Raw genomic sequence first — 20164 nt, forward strand, 5'->3', positions numbered from 1 at the left:
CAAAAAAGTGTTTCTAGAAATTTATTTGTGATAAAGTACGTATAAATATAAAAGATACATATATGTTCACTTCTGTACAACAGATCTACAAGTACTGTGATTGTTCAACATATTTTACCTCAAACCCATTGTGTGCAAACGGTTCATTCTGTGATGAATGCAGCGATGAAGGACAGCTCTAATTTCTCTCCCTGTTAGATGCTTGTAGACAGGACTCCCTTCCTGCCAGGGAGAGCTCTGGTTACAGTCATTCACTTCAACCTCAGCACCCATCAATCAATCAGCCCAAATACATTTAACGCCTCTGGTCACAGCTCAGGTTTCATTCACTGAAATAATGAACATTTAGTGAAGTGAAGAGAAAATTCATACATGTTAAAAGTAAATAAGAAAGAAGCATTACAGTGAAATGTTGCATCCATCTGTGATTACTGTATCAAAATCTTTTAATTTCTATTTTTTTGCTATAATCCGCAGGGTACCAAACAGACCTTGGTAACATCGTCTAAGAGTTCAACAGTGCCCCCATGTGGCCTTACTGTGTACAACACCTAGTTTATGGCCTGATGACCTCACAGTAGACCCGTCAGAGCCATGGTTAAGGAGAAGCAAAAATTATATAAAACTTTAGCTGCTTACATAATATAAATCCTGATGTCCTGGGTGTGATGGTGTTAGGACCTCAAATAAAAAGATTTATTCTGATAATACTCTAGTTTTTTTTCATCACACACAAGTAACTGTAACCTGCATTAATGAATGCTGACACTCATGTCAATGGAAATCTGGCAGAGAACATTGATAGAAGTTATCATGACTATCAAACAAATAAACAAGGGACAAGACCACACAACAAATATGTCGCTATGACAACACACATAAAATCACTCCACCACTACACACTGTTGTAGACACTCATCTCACAGTAATCTCCTGGAGAAAAAGCTGGTAAAAATAAGAGAGGAAGTGAGACAGAGAGGCGCTGGGTGATGTAAGGCACAGACGTGGTGCAAAGACTGTCCGTGTTTAGACACACAGGATGACGGGTCAAGAGTGAAAGGTCACTGGTGGTGGTGTGTGCGGTCATCGGGTCGTTTGATATGAATCCTACGAACTCGCTCGATTCGCTCTCGCTCATCATCCTCGTCCAGGTGATGGGATCGTCCTGCTGCGCCCCCTGTGGCCTCCAGCAGGGCGTTGTCAGGCCCCCTCCCATCATGCGACTCATACAGCAGGATGTTGAGGGTCTCCTCATAGATTCGAGCCTCAGGGAACTCAACCTACCAGAGAAGAGTTACATTAGAGATATTTAGGTGACCTATTGTTGCTCGAGTATTACGAAAGAAGAAAAATTAAATCTTCAGAGGCAGTTAATTACAATACATTCTTACCTTTGTCTGTTTCTTCTCTGTGGCATAAACAATGGAGGTGCAGCACACTTCAGCAATCTTACGCCCCTGGCCATAAAATGACCAACAACAGATCTCATCCCCAATAACATCCTTAATGAAGAGTACGCGACCATTGAACCGCAATGAAAGCTTGTCAAACAGCTCGATATTTTTCAGCATGTTGTCATCAGAGTTACTGGGAAACACAAAAACAAAAATTTTAACGGGTAGTAATATTGATTTATAAATAATCAGACATAGCTAGAAAACCAATCCTTTTAGACTCACCTAGTATATGAATATTTGTTGTTGCTCCTGTTATACAGCAGTTTGACAGTAGGCTGTGAGGGAGAAAAAAATATTGTATTTTGAAAAATGTTGACAATTAACCAAGTGTCTTAATAGGAAATAAGAAATGCTGCAGAAGATGGAAAAGAAAAGACAGCACAACTGACCTTATTAGAGGTTGCAATGAGCTTTTGCTCCTCCTTGGAGGACGTCATCAGAGGCACTTTACACAGGGGTTCATAAGATTCTTTGTTCTGGAGGGAAAAAGACAATGTTTACATTAAAGGAGCTCAACCTGAGAAAGGAAGTATGTAATGACTGTGTGAACAGAGGGGAAGAGATGTGGACAGGGCTTGATTATTAACACCCATTAACCTGCCAAAAGCAGGTGGATTTCAGAAGTGGCTTTTCACTCCCATGTGCCACTTGGGATGATTGAATTTTATATATATGTCTTAATTGAAGTCTTCTTAAAAAAAAGAAAAAAAAAGGCATCTGCAGACCTGCCCTGCTCTCAATTTAAGCACGAGTCTCCCTACTTACAACCCTCTCTGCTGCTGTATTCCTGATTCTCATTCTCTCTCTCTCTCTCTCTCTCTCTCTCACTCTCTCTCTCACTCTCTCTCTCTCTCACTCTCTCACTCTCTCACACTCTCTCACTCTCACTCTCACTCTCACTCTCACTCTCTCTCAAAGTATTAACATTAAAAAAACAGATGGCCTTCCATGGTAATGTTACCTGCAAGGCAGCAGTGCATTCATCAGCAAGGCCTTGGACAAGGTAATACTTGGCCTCAGCGAGCAGCTCCTCAGTTTCCCGCCTGCTATCAGGGAGCGGCACGGCTCCATCTCTAAGGTAGTTGAGGATTGTTCCAAAATGTTTTCCACAGCGATCAATCAAAATCCAACCTGTTCATTTGAAATGGTGAACATTATTAGAAGTGCATCTCTGCCAATGCATAAATCCCTCATACTATTTAATGTTTTCGTAGAAAAGCTCACCTTCACTGTCTGTAAGGACCTCCATCCTGCCACTGAACATGGCTTTGAGCATTGTGTCCTGTTTGGTTAGTGTTTGCATTGTAGTGTAGTACAGTGCTCCACCAACGTTTAACTTCACATATTTAGAGCTGGGGCTGGAGCCCTTGAAGGATGTAGTCCTGGTTGTAGCTGCTGGCACTGCCGAGCTCACCACACTCTCTCCTGACATCTCTTCCTGGGACAACACAAGATGAAACAAAAAGTGACACCAGGATCAGGACTGGTATAACACTGGATTACTCAGTTTAAACACACCTAGTTTAGAGTGGGAAAAGTTGAACTGTAAACAAACAAGGCCACAATAAAGATGATTGCCTTTTTTTTTTTTTTTTTTTTAATTTATTATTTTTTTTTTTTAGTTGTACTCAGCCCTAACCCCCTTGCAACAACCTGTTTATAATACAAGGTCTGTAAATCAGACAAAATATAGCAGGATGTTGCTATGCTGACATCTCTCCACTGATGGACTAATTGAGGGCGGCAGTAGCTCAGTCTGTAGGGACTTGGGTTGGGAACCGGTTCTAGTCCCGGTGCGGACCAAATATGGAAGTTGGTCTGGTAGCTGGAGAGGTGCCAGATCGCTTCCTGAGCACTGCCGAGGTGCCCTTGAGCAAGGCACCAAACCCCCTCCCCACCACCAGCTCAGGAGCGCCCGCTGTGGGCCGCTCTGTCACTCTGACATCTCTCCATCAGTGCATGTCCATAGGATCCTATTTCTGCATGTGTGTGTGTATATTTCATGTGTGTTTCATGACTTACAGAGTGTAAAAACAGAATTTCCCCTTACGGGGATCAATAAAGTCAAATCTTAATCTTAAATCTAATGCATGTCCACAGGTCCTGTTTGTGCATGTGTCTCTGTGGTGAACTGTTGGTATTGTTAAGGGATTTGTAGAAAGTAAAAAAAAAAGTGAAGAATTATCACCATCATTATCCTTCAACTGAAGATTGGCATACATTAGAAGCACCATTAATTTACCACCTCAATAAGTTATCGACCTGTAAAACATGTCCATATTCTGTATATATCTGTAATCTAGTACAGCATGCTCACTGCACCTTAATCTGTATATTATAATCTGAAGAATATACTTATATTTATAGCATTTATTTATATTGATAGCATCCCATTAATCCAGCCATATATACACAACAATTCACTTTTTTTTTAGTCTACATCTGTAAATTTTGAAATTACTGTACATGGCACAGACTCTTTATTATTATTATTATTATTTGCACTTCTGGTGAGATGCCAAACCTCATTTGGTTTCTCTGTACTTGTATATGTGTAATGACAATAAAGCTGAATCTCATCTCATTTTCTTCACAACATTAACAAGTCTGGTCCAGTTCTAGGACTGTCTACAGTTGTCTCATGGCAGTTATAGGCTGTACAACACAAAGATGTTTAAATTATTACACAGTAGTACAAACCGCTTACACACAAAGTCTTTTTTCTTCATGAGTAAATATGTCTAAATATCGTTCTCCTCTGTCATGAAACATGTTGCAGACTTTATTAATAAACTGTAATCTCTTGTCAGCAAACCTTTAATAACGTGTTAGCCACCGTTCGTTACTTTCCTCCTCTCTGTGGATTGTAAAACACTGAATCGTAACTTTTAAAATCCAGTAAATAGTCATTTTTCAGATTAGCACGGCTAACGAACCAGCTACCTAGTTAGCATCAACCAAAGTAATGGTTATTATAGCATATCTAGCAAAATACAAACACAATATGTTACTAACAATACAAATAAATACTTTCACTCTTCCATTGTAGCATGCTTTTTCACTGGCCTTTAATAAAACGTAAACATATTTACCATAGAACCCGCAGCAGACTTGTGAATTGCGGCTAGCTAACGCCAATCAGCTAACACCCACTTCCTTCCGGTCGAACGTTGCGCATTTATAAAATTACGTCATCGTTCCAGAACTCTACTTAAAGGGACAGTGGATATTATTTTATTTGATATTACGGGATGTTTACGTTGCAAATAATGAGACAAAAGTAACAGCACTATATTTACCGTCACACATCTCCAAGACTTGAAACGTTTTAGTTTATCTAATAAAAGAATAGCTTTAATTGCCTTAGGTTTAGCCTGCGCATTTCCGCTATTGAAGGAGTAACAGTGAAAACGGTCCCCCACCACCCACCCAGTACACTGGGCGAAGGGTTTATCCACCATCACAAATAAAGTTGCTGTCGCTTCTACGCGAACGAAGATAGTTGGGCATAGCACACCCTTTCTATTGTTGCATATTTTAATAGGGAATTACACATTTGGACAAACTACCCGGAAACATTTAATGCGACACTGGGGATTAATGGCTGCAGTCAATGCACGGATCCCTTCTCATTGTTTACATTTCGAAACGGTATGTTCCCTGTGTTTTTGAAGCTGTCATTGAAAACATCCCAGACACAAGTCTGTAATGATCACAAATTGCGCTTACTTAACGTGAAAAGCATCTCCTTGAGACAGTTTAACACCGATTGTCGAAGGACCAGGACTAGCCCTGTGTGCTAACTATACCAGCTCCATCTTCACTGCCCGCTGCCCCAGACATGGCAAGTTAGTCCTTTTCCTACGTTTGACTTTCCTCCTGCTTGGACCTGAAGGACAGCCAAATGACTTGGGAGGTATAGCGCTAGGTGAGCCTACAGGCCAGAGAGAAGCTGTATTTGAGTGATATCGCAGGTAAGTTCACCACTATGTTACATCAAAACAATGTGATGTTGTTTGGATGCAGTAGGCTTTAATCGTAGTTTACAATGTTTAGAAAGCAGAGAAAACTACCCTACGCCAACATTAAAATTGTATCATTACAAACGTGCGGATGATCACTGTATATTTTTGCATCATGGCAGTCAAATGGTAGAAATCTTCTTTTCCAGGGTGCATCATGTTCAGTGTAACCCAAAGCTCCAAGTCCGAGTTCCTGGACAAAGCCAGGCAGGCCAGGGAGGAAAGGAAAGGACAAAAAGATAAGGAGAGAGCAGCAATCAACATCCAAGCCCTGGTCAGAAGATTTCTCTGTCGCTGCAGACTACAGAAGCAATTAAGGTACTTCACATATTTAAAACTCTCAATTGATTTGTAGATTATAAAAACAGTGAGTTAAAGAATACACATTTGCTTGAAATAGAACTGTATTAACTCACTTACATGCCAACGTAATCAATGGTTGCATCTCTTTTTCTGTGTTTGACCAGGAATGATGTTGATGAATTTTTTCAAGCGTCTGAAGCTGGGACAACTAAAAGAAATGCACTCTCAATATTCAAAATAGCTCGGAAATTACTATTCATATATCGTCCAGAAGATAAGATGGTGAGTTGCCAGCTATGCTGTTAAGACTGTTGTCGTAGAAGAATGTAAGTAGAGGTAGTTCACTTCAAAAAACATCTCCTCGCTGTCAACGCTTACTTTTTGGAGATGTTGTAAATGTAACATAGTGGTTTTTTAACTTGTCATTGGCTGGGTCACTCAAATGACTCTAATTTTGTTCGTCACACAGAGGTTTGAAAAGCTCTGCCGTGCAATCCTTGCCAGCATGGAGGCTGAAAATGAACCTAAAGTGAGTGAGCACAAGTTTAAACCCTCCATATGTAAATGTTTTTGTTAAAGTTAGCTTTGTCTCAGTGGCTGTTCTCAAATTTGTCCCTCAGGTCTGGTATGTTTCCTTGGCTCTCTCCAAAGACCTCACCATTCCCTGGCTCAAACAGATTAAAGATGTGCTTTGGACTTGCTGTCAAAGAATTAAAAGTCTGAAGGTTTGTCTCGATTGGATTCTTTTAACTTTATTTAAACGTTATTTTACAACTTTGTACATATGCCTGTCTTTTTTGTGATTTGCAGCCTGACATACTTCAGGACAATAAACTGGTAACGCTGTACCTCACCATGCTGGTGACCTTCACTGACACCTCAACCTGGCGGATAGTCAGAGGAAAGGGTGAGTCTCAAAGAGGCTGAAGTTTTGTTTTATAAACACAACTGCTGTTATTACAGGACACGCTCCCTGCAAAGTATAACATCACATTTTCTCCTCATTTTTTCAGGAGAAGCTCTTAGACCTGCTTTGACCAGGATTTGTGAAAATATTATGGGTCATCTCAATCAAAAGGGATTCTATTCAGCACTGCAGGTTCAGTATAACAGCTTGCTTTGCTTTTCAGTTTTATCACACAATTTAATTAATTAGTGGAACAACTCTTTTCTTTATGTCATATGATGAAAATCTGATTTGATATACTTTTCATGTTTAGATTTTGCTGACCAATGGATTGGCTCGTTCTAAACCGTCGCTCTCCAAAGGAACTCTTACAGCTATATTTACCTTGTCATTAAGGTGAGTTCGAGCCCGTAGATTTATGATCATTAAAAAAAAAAGTTTCATACTTGAAGAAGAGTCTTTGTATTTACTTTGTTGTATTTTAAGATTGTCTTTTTAACCAAAGTCTCGTTTTTTTTTCAGGCCGGTCCTTGCTGCTCACTTTTCCGATAACCTGCTAAGATCATTCCTCATTCACATCATGTCAGTTCCAGCTGTCATAACCCACCTCAACATGCTCACACCAGAGGTAAAAACCCCTGTTACAGATCATGTCTTCCTTGCATGGCGGTTCTGTATTATTCAACGTGTATTTAAACTTCTGCCTTGTCGCGACAGTGTATGGCGTCCATTCAGACACATGACCTGCTGCGGAAGTTCATTCTGTTTCTCAGCCGGGAAGAACAGTGTTTGGACATCTGTGTGTGTCTCGAGGGGAGTCACACACTTTGCCTGCTTGGTAAGGGATTTTTCAATATGCGTTCTTATGTCGATGTATATTGTGTATCACTGTGTGTCCTGTATATTGTTCATTTCACAAATGAGCTTCTCTGATGTCTGACAGGCAACTTAATTCACCTGGGCTTCCTTAATGAGAAAGTTCTGGAAGAGGAGGCCAACTATTTTGTGAAGGACCTGACTGACATGTTGTCTTACTGCCAGAGATATGTGTCCCAGAAGAAGTCAAACCTCACCCACTGGCACCCTGTCCTGGGCTGGTTCTCCCAAACTGTAGACTACGGGTCAGTGATTACATTTCTATTTGCTTGAATCAAATCAGAAGAAAAAAATAATGATAAAGAATTGCTCTGGAGGACAAAAATAAAAATGTGGTTTGTGGCCCTTTTGAAGTGCAGTAATATGATTTTTTTTTATAGAGTAAAAAACTGTCACATGTTATGTTGCTTTAGCAGTCACTTTTACTTTAGCATGTTAAAATAGCATCATGTCAGATATGTATACTGAACTTTGGTCTCCTCCTCTGCCTCTCGTTCCTAGTCTGAATGAATCAATGCCGCTGGTCACCAAACAGCTTCAGTACCTGTGGGGCGTTTCTGTCATTCGGACACTTTTCAGTGACGTCCTCTCAAAAAAGCTGGAGAGTCAGGAGCCCACTCCCCCGCCCCCGCAACCTAGCACATCACAAAACAATCTACCAGTCAAAAGTGAGTAATAAACCCTAACCTACTGTAATGTTCAAAATAAGTTCTATATGTTGCGTTCTCTACATCATGGTGTGTTGTTTCTCTGTGTCCTCACAGACCTCTTTAAGCGAGCATTTCAGAAGTCGGCTTCTGTACGGAACATTCTGAAACCAGTCGGAGGGAAGCGAGTCGACTCTGCTGAAGTTCAGAAGGTTTGCAGCATCTGTGTGCTCTATCAGACGGCTCTATCCACACTCACGCAAATACGACTCCAGATTCTCACAGGTCAGTATGAGAGTCTTATTTTTTCATGTGCTGCAAACATACAGTGTTTTGTAAACACTCACGAGTCCATCATTGAATTCGGTGCTGAACATTCTGTTTTTTTCTGCAGGTCTGACTCACCTTGATGAACTTCTACCCAAACTTTGGGCCTTCATCTGTGAGCTGGGTCCTCAGGGGGGGCTCAAACTCTTCATGGAGTGTCTAAACAACGACACTGAAGAGTCCAAACAGCTCCTGGCCATGCTCATGCTTTTCTGTGACTGCTCACGGCACCTCATCACGTAAATTCCCTCAACCTGACTCTTATGTGCACTAGATTCCCAGTACAGGGGCTGACATTTAATAACTCACCTTTAATGTGTCGCAGGATTCTGGATGACATTGAAGTCTACGAGGAACAGACATCTTTCAAGATAGAAGAACTCCACACCATCTCCTCATTTCTGAACACATTTGTCTACAAGATGGTCTGGGATGGCATCTTAGGTGAGTGAATGACCCTTACTCATTCTTGAACTTATGATATCGATTCATTAAAAAGGAACACTTTTAATGGAAAATCTGTTTAATATCTTGTGTTTTAAAAAAGAAAATGCAAAGGGAGAGAAGCTGGAGTTGTTCCACAGTGTTCATGGCTGGTTGATGGTGCTTTATGAGCGGGACTGCAGGCGACGATTCACCCCTGATGAGCACTGGCTGCGAAAGTAATCACAAACACGAAACAGCTCTTCATATTTTCCATTTTTGAAAAGCTGGTCATAACAACAAGCTATTATTCACGGAACAGTCGCTTGTTCTGTTCTGTGAAAACATTCAAAAGCTCAACTCTACATCTTTGTGGTGTTGCATTCAGGGACCTAAAGCCCAGCCTGTTGTTCCAAGAGCTGGAGAAAGGCAAGAGGAGAGCCCAGCTGTTACTGCAGTACATCCCCCATGTTATTCCACACAAAAATGTGAGTAACCACAATCCTTTCAGTGAACACTTGAGTGTAATTTGCATTTTCAACTCTATGATTACTCTCCTCTCTCATTTTAGAGGGTGCTGCTGTTTCGGAACATTGTCACAAAGGAAAAAGAAAGTTTAGGATTGGTCGAAACGAGCTCTGCTTCACCACATGTCACACATATTACCATTAGACGCTCCCGGATGTTAGAGGTAAGGACAACAGATCAGCTAGAGTCTTGAATTAAAGTATGACATAACAATTGTTTCCTAATACTCTTTATTTTCCCTCCTCTGTCAGGATGGATATGACCAGCTCCGTCGATTACCAGCCAACTCTATAAAAGGTGTGATTCGGGTGAAGTTTGTCAATGATCTTGGAGTAGACGAGGCCGGTATCGATCAGGATGGCGTGTTCAAAGAGTTTTTGGAGGAAATCATTAAAAAAGTGTTCAATCCTGCTCTCAACCTGTTCAAGGTAATGTGAGGAAAATAAAAATCATTATTGAAAGGCGTCACACTTCCGCTGCTGACATCGAGTTTACTGTTTTGTGTGATATTTGTTTCTGTAGACGACAAGTGGAAATGAGAGGCTGTATCCTTCACCTACATCATATATCCATGAGAACCATTTGCAGCTGTTTGAGTTTGTGGGGAAGATGCTCGGGAAAGCTGTATACGAGGTATACTTGGGATTGTACTTTTTTTTTTTTTTGCCCTCTCTTTGAGCAGAGTGTTTCAGGTGATCTTGAGTGAATGTGTTATTCCTCTATATTCAGGGCATTGTGGTCGACGTCCCTTTCGCCTCCTTCTTTCTCAGTCAAGTCTTGGGTCACCATCACAGCACTTTCTACAGCTCCATCGACGAGCTGCCCTCACTGGACTCTGAGTTTTATAAGAACCTCACTTCCATCAAGGTCAGGGAGAAAAACCAATCGGGCATTTTTTCATTCATCTGTCGTAGGTTCAGCTCTATCTCACGTCTTTGATTTTGTTTGTTCTTTCAGCGCTATGACGGAGATGTAGGGGATCTGGGACTGTCGTTATCCTATGATGAGGACGTTATGGGGCAGGTAAGAATGAAGACAAGATAGTCCTTTGCCTCAACAGTTGTACTTTAATTAAAAGATTAAGTTAAACTGTGGTAATGTCCCTATATATTCCCCAACCTAATTCTTCATCACATATGTATTTTATTTTCTGTTATTAATCGTGCATTTTGTCTTTTCAAGAAAAGAGAGTTAGAATAGTTCAATGTATGTATGTTCTTATGTAAACAGCGTTTTTGTATCTCGCCTTACAGCTTGTCTGTCACGAGTTGATACCTGGAGGGAAAACTATGCCAGTCACCAACGAAAACAAGTATGTTAATCCATATCCGATTACAAAAAAGAAAAAAAAAAAGGGTACTAACCAAGTTTAAGTCTGACCTGTTCTCCTTTTTCTGATTGTCGTACGGTAAATAAATTCACTGTCTGACTCCATCATCTCCCGCAGGATCAGTTACATCCACCTCATGGCTCACTTCCGGATGCACACGCAGATTAAGGAGCAAACGGCGGCTTTCATTCGGGGCTTCCGCAGCATCATAAACCCAGAGTGGCTGCACATGTTTTCCACACCTGAGGTTCAGCGTCTCGTCTCGGGAGACAATGCTGAGATAGATCTGGATGACCTCAAGTATGTTTTTAGTCATCTTAACTGTCACTATACCAATCATACTCATCAAAGTTTTTAATTAGCATGTGTCCAAAAATAGCAGGATAAGTATTTTCATCGTATCCCATCTTGTCTTCGTCCTTTCTTTAAAATCAGAAAACACACGGTGTATTATGGAGGATTTCACAGCAGCCATCGTGTCATCATCTGGCTGTGGGACATTCTGTCCAGTGACTTTACGGCAGAAGAGAGAGCTATGTTCCTTAAAGTAAGAAGTTGTTAGTTTGTGGTTGTCATAGCAATTTTTCTTTTCAATTTAAATTGCAATGTGGTTAAGTATTTTCTCATTTAATATCTTATTTGCTTTACAGTTTGTTACCAGCTGCTCGAGGCCACCTCTTTTAGGTTTTGCCTACCTCAAACCACCTTTCTCCATCCGATGTGTGGAAGTTTCAGATGATCAGGTGAGGATCAAAAGAGAAGAGCACCAGAGATGTTTTTTTTTTTCCTTCTTAAAGTTGTTGTTTAAGTACTAACAAAGCACTTTCTGTGTCTAGGACACTGGAGACACACTTGGCAGTGTCCTCAGGGGCTTCTTCACAATCCGCAAGAAGGAGCCCGGTGGTCGACTCCCCACTTCATCAACGTGCTTCAACCTGCTCAAGCTGCCCAACTACAGCAAGAAGAGCATCTTACGGGACAAGCTGCGCTACGCCATCAGTATGAACACAGGATTTGAGCTATCATAACTCTGTCGCATCAGGACAATCTTCACGGCAGGAGGACTGTCTTCAGCAGTCGGAGCCTCGCAAAATGCTCGTCTTACAGTGACTAGAGCCTGTCGGTCAAAGGGGGCTTCACCGGAACAAAAAGGGGAACCATGAAGGATCTTAAACCCCTCTAAACTGGATGAGCTCCACTCCCTGACACCAAAGGGGATGCTGTTTTTGCAGCACAATCCAATTTTTAACATCTCCCTTTGCCACTCCCAAAACTCAATATGTTGTGTGTAACTCGATGAAATACAGACACACAGTGGCTAGATCTCTGTTTCTCAGGCTTAACAGAATCGCTCTCGGATCTATCACTCCCACTTTAAGCGAACTGGAAAGCAATACAGATGCAATGCAAGCCATTAGACACGTGGTCAACTCACTCAAGTGAAACCAAGCGATGCTTTGATAATATACTTACAAGCTTGGACTCCATTATCCAGGCAAATTTCAGCTGATATTGGATGAGTCTTAAAATGTTTTGCTGAACATAATGCATCTTTTATAAATGGAAGACAAATCAATGTCTTGTGTTCAACCCCCATGAAGGAGGAGTGAGTCATAACACTGATTCTGTGTTGATTACATTACGTCCCATTTAGGAGGAAAAATCAACCTGACCTCACTCCATTTGTCCCCATTAAAGACACTGCAGCCACCTGAGAGAGACATGGGCCCACCAGTTTTATGTTCTCAGTACATTAAAAACAAATCTTAACATCTGACACATTCGGGTGAGCAGCAGAATCTCTAGACACGAACAAAAAAAAAATCTGATCCTGCTGGTTTAAAAAAAAAAAAGAGATGTCCTTGCTGTAGTGTTTAACTAAACCGGATGTGTTTTGTCAGTATTTATATCTGCCAAGTATAGCAGACACGACTCTCCATTCATCTGTGTGTCACCTCCACTCCAAAAAATGAAGAGTAAAGTGAATCATCAATGTCAGTCTTTCTATGTAATAATAGTAAAACTAATGATTTCTCACTACACCTTTGAATAACGCTGAGTGCCTCATATAATGCCCCATCCTCCTCCTCGCTCTTTCATGTCTGACTCTATTTCAACTCTAACCAATAATCACATATTGGAAACAAGCCATATAAATGGGGTTTACTTACCTGGACTTATTCTGCTCCTACTAACATAAATAGTCTGGAAATTCAACCAACACTACAAATACAACAAACCAAGGAGGGTTCGACTACGATGCTCTCTGATCTCTGTGGACTTTTGAAGCCATGCGGAAAAATGAATCTGAGGTTTAGAAAAAAAAAAAACCTCACAACATGATGTCATGGACTGGTTCATCAACCAAAGGTGACTGTCTTCTTGATGTGATTGAAATGTTGCACACCTGTCTGCAGTTTGGAAAAGGGGACATGCGGGAAAATGTTACCTTAAAGGCCTAAACACTTCTTTACACAGGGTTCAGTTCCATATTGAAAATACAAAGAGACTTTACATTCATTCAGTAGAAAGAGGATTGCAGCTTTTAAAGAACGGGTTAAAAGAATTAGCCAATCTTTACCACATTCTTTATGCAAAAAAACAAACACTTTTCAGTCGTCAAAGGTCAAATGTATCTTTATTGTCCCCACAGATGATGAATGAGTATTGATACATTTATTAAGTAACTCAATCCCTTGACCATACAGTTCCTTATCGTAATGTTTATTGAAAATAATATAATAGCCACTAACTTGTGTAAAAACAACAGAAAATTAATTAAAAGGCAACCAGCACACATACATGTATAAATAACTTTGGTTGTCTTGAATTTACCTTCAGTATACTAATGAGATTAAACACATTTTTAATCTGATAAATCAAGTCAGGAGGATCTTGCTTTGGCTGGATTTGCACGACACACGACAGTAAAGTGTGTTTTAGTGCGAGAGGGATGAAAGATACCTCACAAGCTTGTATGTTTTGTCTGATGAGGGCACTCATCTGTTTAAAAATGATGTCATGAGTAGGCTTTAGAGGCTTTAAATGTACCAGTGGACTGCTAATGATGCTGATTTTGGATTTCCACTCTTTTAGTACAATAAATCATTTAAAAATGCTCCTGGAAATCTCCTTACCCTTCCTGTGAAAGTTGTCATCTCTTTATACAGTTTCTTTGAAATGTGTGAGATACCCTTAGGCTATGTTTGGCACTATAATGTTACATCATGTAGACCTACACTAGTATAAAATCATTTACTTTAATTCTTTATATTATTTCTTTCTCTCTTTTTTTTTTTTACAACACACTTAGTAAGTTTTCATTTACAAAGCAAATAGATAACCGTGATTCAATGCTTTGGTTCCAATTTCACCTGCTGATAAGGCCTACGTCGCCACAGAGCATATTGCATGATGGGAGTGTAGTATGTAGCTCTCTGTTACAGGCTAATAATAATAATGGAATGGAAAATGTCTTGTAAAACCCGCACATTCTGTCTTTTGTATATAATGGAAAGTCAATGGCATGACTTTGCATGTTTGACCCATAGTTGGTTAAACCTGGTGGGCGGGCTATTCTGTTGTTACACATTAACCTCCACAAGAACCATGAACATGGCGCAGAGCCCCTCTCCCGCCTTGTGCTACAAAATCGCTACGAAGTTAAATACACCCAATTTACGTTTCCAGAAGGCTGTTAACCTACAGCACCCTATACTATCATACCCTACAAACCACACCGATAAGACCTTCACAATACCAAATGCGTTGGTTGTCTTGACCCTTTGAAAGTATAGGTGACATTCTTCCAGAAATCCTTACTCTTCTTCTAATAGGATATAATGTTAGAAAAGGTTAAAATGGTATAAAATACAGTTACCTTCATTCTGTTGACTACATTTTTTTTTAATGCAACAGAATAAAATTATATTGCAAAAAGTGCAAGAAAGTTTACCTTCATATGCATTATTTGTATAACTGAGTTAGTCAATCGAACACTGTAAATCTCCTGTTCTCCCCATGATGCCTTTAGAGTGACTGGGTTGATAAATATATAATTGAGAGCTTTTCTTGGTTTTATTAGGAGTTCATGTGCGGAACCTGATTGGCTGATGTGTTTGGATTTTCACTATTCTCCCTGCCCTGCCGTGGGCTTTTACTTAACCAGGCTTTACAGTAGGCTACAAACACTGTTAAGAAAGGCAAGCAGTGGAGAATACTTGACTGGAATAAACATGAGCATAAGGGCGTGCTATGGTTGTCAGAGAAACGGACGGTTAACATGCCGGAGGTATCACAATGATGATGATCTAGAGTTTGGATTCAGGATGTGTTTTTTTTTTTATTTCATTGCCCTGTGATGTTAAAAACTTGTGATGCTGCTGCTGTTTCAGGAGCAGGCTGGGGGAGCCGTGTTTTAAGACGTACCCTCTGGTGTGTGTGGATCTGCTGAAGAGATCCCGAGTCGCCTTTCAAGCTGGACGCACCCTAAAGGAGAGCTTCAGAGTGGCCCAGCTGGAGGCTTTGGTGCGGATGCTGCAAGATAATGAGGGTGATTTTGTGGATGCTCTTGGAAAGGACCTTCATAAGGTCAGAATGGGAGGCAGCACCTACAATGTTTGTGCTTGATTAAAAATATACATGTGGCTTTAACAGTGCTATTGTATTGGCATTTATGAATAATTTTCTTAATTCTTTTTTTATCAGCCTCGATTTGAGACAATTTTATCAGAACTGATTCCAGTCAAAAACGAAGCACTTCATGCTATTAACAACCTTAAGAAGTGGATGCAACCGCAGCATGTGGAGAGAAACTTGGTGAGACTTTTTATTAAACTTTACCTTTTTTTGCACTAAAACATATTACAAATATTGAGATAATTTATGATTTAAATAACCCACTTGAGAACATATTCTGTCGTGCTAGCACAAAGGCATGTATTGTTCCAGCCCTGCCAAAGCAGATTAAACTAAGTTGCCTTGACCTCTTTTTAATAATTCCTGAATCCCACTTTCACTCTGTTTAATGTAGCCTAATTTTGAGCTGGTCTGTCTGAAATAGTGCACCACGTTGGATGAGTGTCTGGTGGTCAGTGAGCCGCTGGGGGTGGTTTTTATCAAGGGGGCCTGGTGTAACCCTGTCCAAATGTGTCTGGTGCCACTGGTAGGAGCCATAGCAGCAGGTAATGAGACTCAAGACACTAGTTTAAGAAGTCAAATACTCGTGCTTTTTCATTTCACCAAAGGTTACTGATGATATGTAATGAATCTGTTTAGGAAACTGTGCAATCATCAGCCCCTCTATGTGCACTGCTCACACAGCAGAGTGTCTTCATCGACTCGCCCCTTTCTACTTGGACAATGTGAGTCATTACATAACAGGGATGATGAGTTCAGTCATTTGAACAAATAAAGTTGCAGAAGACTCATTATTTGTCCAAGATTCACTGAGACTGTTTTTTTCTGTGCAATAAATGCTTTATTTTTTTTTCATTACACAAATTTTAGCACCATGATTTATGTATGAGGTTTGTTAAATGACCGAGTTTGGTCTGTGTGCTTTCAAGAAGAGCACACAACCAGACTAAAATCATCACTTTCAAGGTCAGATGAGACTATGTAATGTTGTATCTCTTGAGTATGTAAAAAATACCCCACATTTTTTTAATCCATGGCCAGCTCAAAACCTGAATCTCATTCTGTGAATTTGAGGTTGTAATCTATATTAATTGATAGTTCAGACCTTTAATGGTGATTGTTCTTTTCCTCAAGGAATGCTTCCATGTGATACTTGAAGGCACTAATGACTTACCTGAAGTTATGGAACTGAAATTTGACCATGTCTTCTTTACAGGTACAGATAAAACTCAGCTCTAAATACATTTTGACAGAACATTCAATATTTTGAAGTGGTTTCTGATTTCTGTTATTGCCTAGGAAATAGGGCGGAAGGAACCAAAATTGCTCAAGCTGCAGCTCGCTCACTAACGCCTTTCACCCTGGTTTTGTCTGGAAAGAACCCATGTTATGTAGACCAACACTGTGAGATTAAAACAGCCGCTCAGCGCATCGCATGGGCGCGTTTTCACAACGCTGGACAGAGCATGGTGGCTCCGGATTACATCCTGTGCCACAAGGTTGTAAAAGCACAACTGGTTCAAGCCTTGAAGGGCTGCCTGCTGCATTTTTATGGTTCTGATCCGAGAGAGTCCCGTAGTTATGGCAGGATGGTCAGTTCAGAGGTCTTCAACCGTACCAGAGACCTGATGTGGAGATCTGGCAAAGTGGCTGTGGGAGGGCAAGTGTTCGAAGCAGAGCGGTATATTGGTAAGCGAACTGTGTGGGACTCTGTGATACAATGTCGACTCTGTAATATTCTTTACATTTAAAACTTTTTTTAAATGATTTCCTTTTCTGTCCAAGCGCCGACAGTTTTAACTGAGGAAGAAGATAATAATCCCATCATGCAACATGAAGTTTTTGGCCCAGTTCTTCCTGTCCTAACTGTAAACAATATCGACGAGGCCATCACCTTCATTAATAAGCAGGAGAAACCCCTCTGTGTGTATGCATATTCCAACAATCACAAGGTACCAGCCAGAGTTAAGACACTTAGTATTGACTGACTGAGCCTGGTGCGTTTATTCACATTATGGCTTTCCTGACAATGCAGGTCATCTCAAGGCTAATAAGTGAGACTTCCAGTGGAAGCTTCTGCTCCAATGACAGCGTCCTGCAGAGTCTGATGGTGGCTCTGCCTTTTGGTGGAGTTGGTAAGTGGTTAGCCAAAAGGTGCCAAATGTATCAAACAGTGTCTGAATAAATATATAACTCTTACAACATTTTGACAGGTGCAAGTGGAACAGGTGCCTACCATGGCCGCCACAGCTTTGAGACCTTCTCTCACAGGAAATCATGCCTGCTGAGAGGCACAGGCTTCGAATGTGTTACAAATCTGCGTTATCCTCCCTACGAGGACCGCAATCTGTCTCTGATGACATGGGCCAGCACCTTGTCCCAGAAGAGCCAGGGCTGGTGCCAGATCCTGTGACTGTGTTGGGGGTGATGACAGAGCCATGATGGAGGACAGCCGGATTGCTAATGTGCTAATGTATCGTTAGTGTGTGTTTAAAACATAACGTAAAATAAAACATATGACTAGGCTTAGCCACATCTTAAGAGAGGAATAGCAATCTCCTTGATAGTTCAGTTTCTTGGTGGTTGTGAACTGTCAATTGTTGCTGTCCATTACTTAAAGTTCTCCGTTGCTTTGCATTGACTGTACAGAAGTTTCCCTGAATGTAAATGTTTGAAGCTTTACCTGCACTACAAAGTTGTATTACCAAAAAGTATACTGTATGTATTGGGAGAAGATTTAGGATTCTGCCAGTTTTATTGTTGCCCCTTAGTGTCACATTATTCTGAGAAGAAATAAAATCAAGATAAAAAACAATTTCAAAACCTTACAGATTTATTTATATATATAAACACACATAGTGAAAATGAAACACGGTCATTACCAACAATCCCCAAACCAAGACAGACCTTTGTGATCCTATATCTTGTTATCATTTAAAATCATTGTGGTCTTTTGTAGATTGTTTCCTCATTGCCTTCCTTCATGGCGGCATATCTGGCCACGGTGAACAGGTAGTCACTCAATCTGATTGAAGATTAAAAGGACATTTATCAGATTTGTGACAGACAAAGCATGTTCTCATGCTAATTTGTATGCAACGTATTGGACTGACCTGTTCAAAAACTTGGCAACATCTGGATCTGCTTCGCCTGAGCGCACAATTGGAGCAACACTATAACCAGAACAAAGATCCGTCAGGACACACTGTCAGAAATGCAAGACTAAGAGGGTCTTTTACCATTACTTAGATAGGAGGCATGTTGTAGCTTACCTGCGTTCTGTTCTCCGGCAAACTGTCCGAGCCAAGTGCAAAGCTGCGCTGCTCTTCCCTCCAGACTGTGACGCACAGGACACGTGTATTAACACAGCAGGAAACAACTTGGCTTACATCAGAACTCAGACTTAAAAATGGACTTACAGGTAAAATGAAGTTTGTCAGTGGAGGGAGTTCTTCTGTTAATTCATCAATCCAGATTTCCAGGTCTGCAATTGGCTGAGCTGTGAATTTTGTTCTCTCTCACAAAAGAAAATGAAAAAGAAAAATGAACCTAAGAGATCAAGCCAACAAATCACATTTTTAATGTAATAGGGAAAAAGAAATCCATACTAATGTGAGCTTCTCTTGCAGATGACCGCGGGGTGGCAATATTGGAGCCCACGTCCTGTAAAATGCACTGGATCTACAAAAAAAAAGGACCAAACACCGTCAAGAAATCTTATCTGGTTCATGCTACATTTCTGTGAGCTATATGAAAACCACACCTTGTCCAGCTGATGTGTGAATGTGTGACCCTTGTCAAGGCAAAATTCTCGAGCCAACCTGAAATGCAAAATTAAAAACACTGAGTGGGTTTGTAACCGACGAAATAAAGAAAACAAAAGTGTTCAAGTGATTGTGTGATAATTTAAAAATGATACAAATGTTACCCTATAGCTGATGACAGCTCATCTGTATTTCCTAAGGCTTCAAAAATATGATCTTCCTTTGGCCTCCTTTCTCCTGTGAATGTGCTTGAGAAACCTTTGAATGGTAAAGAGGGAATGAAGCACATTTTGTAAGGACTCCTGACTTTTGAAAAAAATACATATATAAAAACATAATGTTAAGCTTTCTTAGACGACCTTTGTCTCCGGTTTTGGTGTATATTTTGGGTCCCTTTTCTGCTTCAGTGGCAAAACTGTTGACAAGTCGGACAGGATTGACATTGGAGAAGAAATTAAGAAAAACAAAAATGTGATATAAAGTCAATGTTTGTCTCGTTCAGAATCAAACAACACTTATTCTACATCATAGTATGTTCACTACAATACGAACACTGGCTTTACAGAGTTCATGTTTTACAGATACAACTTCCATTTTGCTTATATATGACCAAAGTTACATGAATGACACGATCAGCTCCTTGTTGGTGTTCTTTCACACACAGCATGCATGTTAAACTACCTTCTGTCTGAACACGATGTTATCCATGTCCGATGCTGGCTTACGAGCCTGCAGACCCTAACAACGCAGCGGAGGTGCACAGGTTTTATCATCATTGAAGCCATGTTATGCTAAAAAGCTACCAGGTAACTCTTTGAAACAGCTGATAACCTTTTTTTTTTTTTTTTTTTGTCCGTTCGTGATTTCCGTAGATAATGGGCGTTTTCGTTTCATGGCACGATTGGTCAACACACCGTGTGGTTGGCGAATGCGGGATGCTGA

The 20164-nt window shown here is 40.5% G+C and overlaps 4 protein-coding genes across 4 annotated transcripts; 2 read left to right on the forward strand and 2 right to left on the reverse strand.

Annotated features, from left to right (window-relative positions):
• Positions 1-7: 7 nt before the first annotated feature.
• Positions 8-4692, reverse strand: kctd10 (potassium channel tetramerization domain containing 10). Its single transcript, XM_020649901.2, has 7 exons — positions 4550-4692; positions 2682-2895; positions 2419-2588; positions 1847-1933; positions 1680-1732; positions 1392-1587; positions 8-1280 (listed from the first exon to the last, which is right to left on the reverse strand). Exons 1-7 carry the CDS (start codon positions 4550-4552, stop codon positions 1062-1064), a joined length of 942 nt encoding a protein of 313 aa, XP_020505557.1. The 5' UTR covers positions 4553-4692; the 3' UTR covers positions 8-1061.
• Positions 4693-4872: 180 nt separating this feature from the next.
• On the forward strand, positions 4873-13938 carry ube3b (ubiquitin protein ligase E3B). The gene is made up of 27 exons (XM_020649910.3): positions 4873-5431; positions 5629-5797; positions 5947-6064; positions 6252-6311; positions 6403-6507; positions 6593-6689; positions 6796-6881; positions 7003-7085; positions 7212-7317; positions 7407-7527; positions 7633-7810; positions 8067-8233; positions 8330-8497; positions 8607-8778; positions 8865-8983; positions 9087-9201; positions 9351-9450; positions 9534-9653; positions 9742-9918; positions 10013-10123; positions 10220-10357; positions 10448-10513; positions 10744-10802; positions 10938-11120; positions 11256-11367; positions 11471-11563; positions 11657-13938. Exons 2-27 carry the CDS (start codon positions 5637-5639, stop codon positions 11846-11848), a joined length of 3207 nt encoding a protein of 1068 aa, XP_020505566.1. The 5' UTR covers positions 4873-5431; positions 5629-5636; the 3' UTR covers positions 11849-13938.
• Positions 13939-15102: 1164 nt separating this feature from the next.
• aldh3b4 (aldehyde dehydrogenase 3 family, member B4) lies at positions 15103-18158 on the forward strand. Its single transcript, XM_065962028.1, has 10 exons — positions 15103-15111; positions 15210-15410; positions 15528-15638; positions 15883-16003; positions 16098-16183; positions 16593-16674; positions 16758-17147; positions 17244-17410; positions 17494-17593; positions 17672-18158. Exons 1-10 carry the CDS (start codon positions 15103-15105, stop codon positions 17869-17871), a joined length of 1467 nt encoding a protein of 488 aa, XP_065818100.1. The 3' UTR covers positions 17872-18158.
• Positions 18159-18298: 140 nt separating this feature from the next.
• mmab (metabolism of cobalamin associated B) lies at positions 18299-20067 on the reverse strand. The gene is made up of 9 exons (XM_020649928.3): positions 19904-20067; positions 19582-19637; positions 19387-19480; positions 19222-19279; positions 19067-19139; positions 18878-18975; positions 18731-18795; positions 18572-18631; positions 18299-18483 (listed from the first exon to the last, which is right to left on the reverse strand). Exons 1-9 carry the CDS (start codon positions 20005-20007, stop codon positions 18399-18401), a joined length of 693 nt encoding a protein of 230 aa, XP_020505584.1. The 5' UTR covers positions 20008-20067; the 3' UTR covers positions 18299-18398.
• Positions 20068-20164: the final 97 nt, after the last annotated feature.

The sequence above is a fragment of the Labrus bergylta genome, chromosome 2, assembly GCF_963930695.1.
Source record: "Labrus bergylta chromosome 2, fLabBer1.1, whole genome shotgun sequence".
NCBI classification, from domain to species: domain Eukaryota; kingdom Metazoa; phylum Chordata; class Actinopteri; order Labriformes; family Labridae; genus Labrus; species Labrus bergylta.

Bases quoted from the DNA above. Each gene is read 5' to 3' on its own strand.
- kctd10 (XM_020649901.2), bottom strand. The intron at 1,588-1,679 runs GTGAGTCTAAAA...TGTGTTTCCCAG, and splicing joins AACAAATATTCATATACTAG to TAACTCTGATGACAACATGC. The intron at 1,281-1,391 runs GTAAGAATGTAT...CTTCTCTGGTAG, and splicing joins CAGAGAAGAAACAGACAAAG to GTTGAGTTCCCTGAGGCTCG.
- ube3b (XM_020649910.3), top strand. From the start codon at position 5,637: ATGTTCAGTGTAACCCAAAGCTCCAAGTCCGAGTTCCTGGACAAAGCC. The intron at 7,086-7,211 runs GTGAGTTCGAGC...TTTTTTTTTCAG, and splicing joins ATATTTACCTTGTCATTAAG to GCCGGTCCTTGCTGCTCACT. The intron at 8,234-8,329 runs GTGAGTAATAAA...GTGTCCTCACAG, and splicing joins AAACAATCTACCAGTCAAAA to ACCTCTTTAAGCGAGCATTT.
- aldh3b4 (XM_065962028.1), top strand. The intron at 15,639-15,882 runs GTGAGACTTTTT...TGTCTGAAATAG, and splicing joins AGCATGTGGAGAGAAACTTG to TGCACCACGTTGGATGAGTG. The intron at 17,411-17,493 runs GTACCAGCCAGA...CTGACAATGCAG, and splicing joins CATATTCCAACAATCACAAG to GTCATCTCAAGGCTAATAAG.
- mmab (XM_020649928.3), bottom strand. From the start codon at position 20,007: ATGGCTTCAATGATGATAAAACCTGTGCACCTCCGCTGCGTTGTTAGG. The intron at 18,796-18,877 runs GTAAGTCCATTT...TGTGCGTCACAG, and splicing joins TGACAAACTTCATTTTACCT to TCTGGAGGGAAGAGCAGCGC. The intron at 18,632-18,730 runs GTAAGCTACAAC...TTCTGGTTATAG, and splicing joins TGCCGGAGAACAGAACGCAG to TGTTGCTCCAATTGTGCGCT.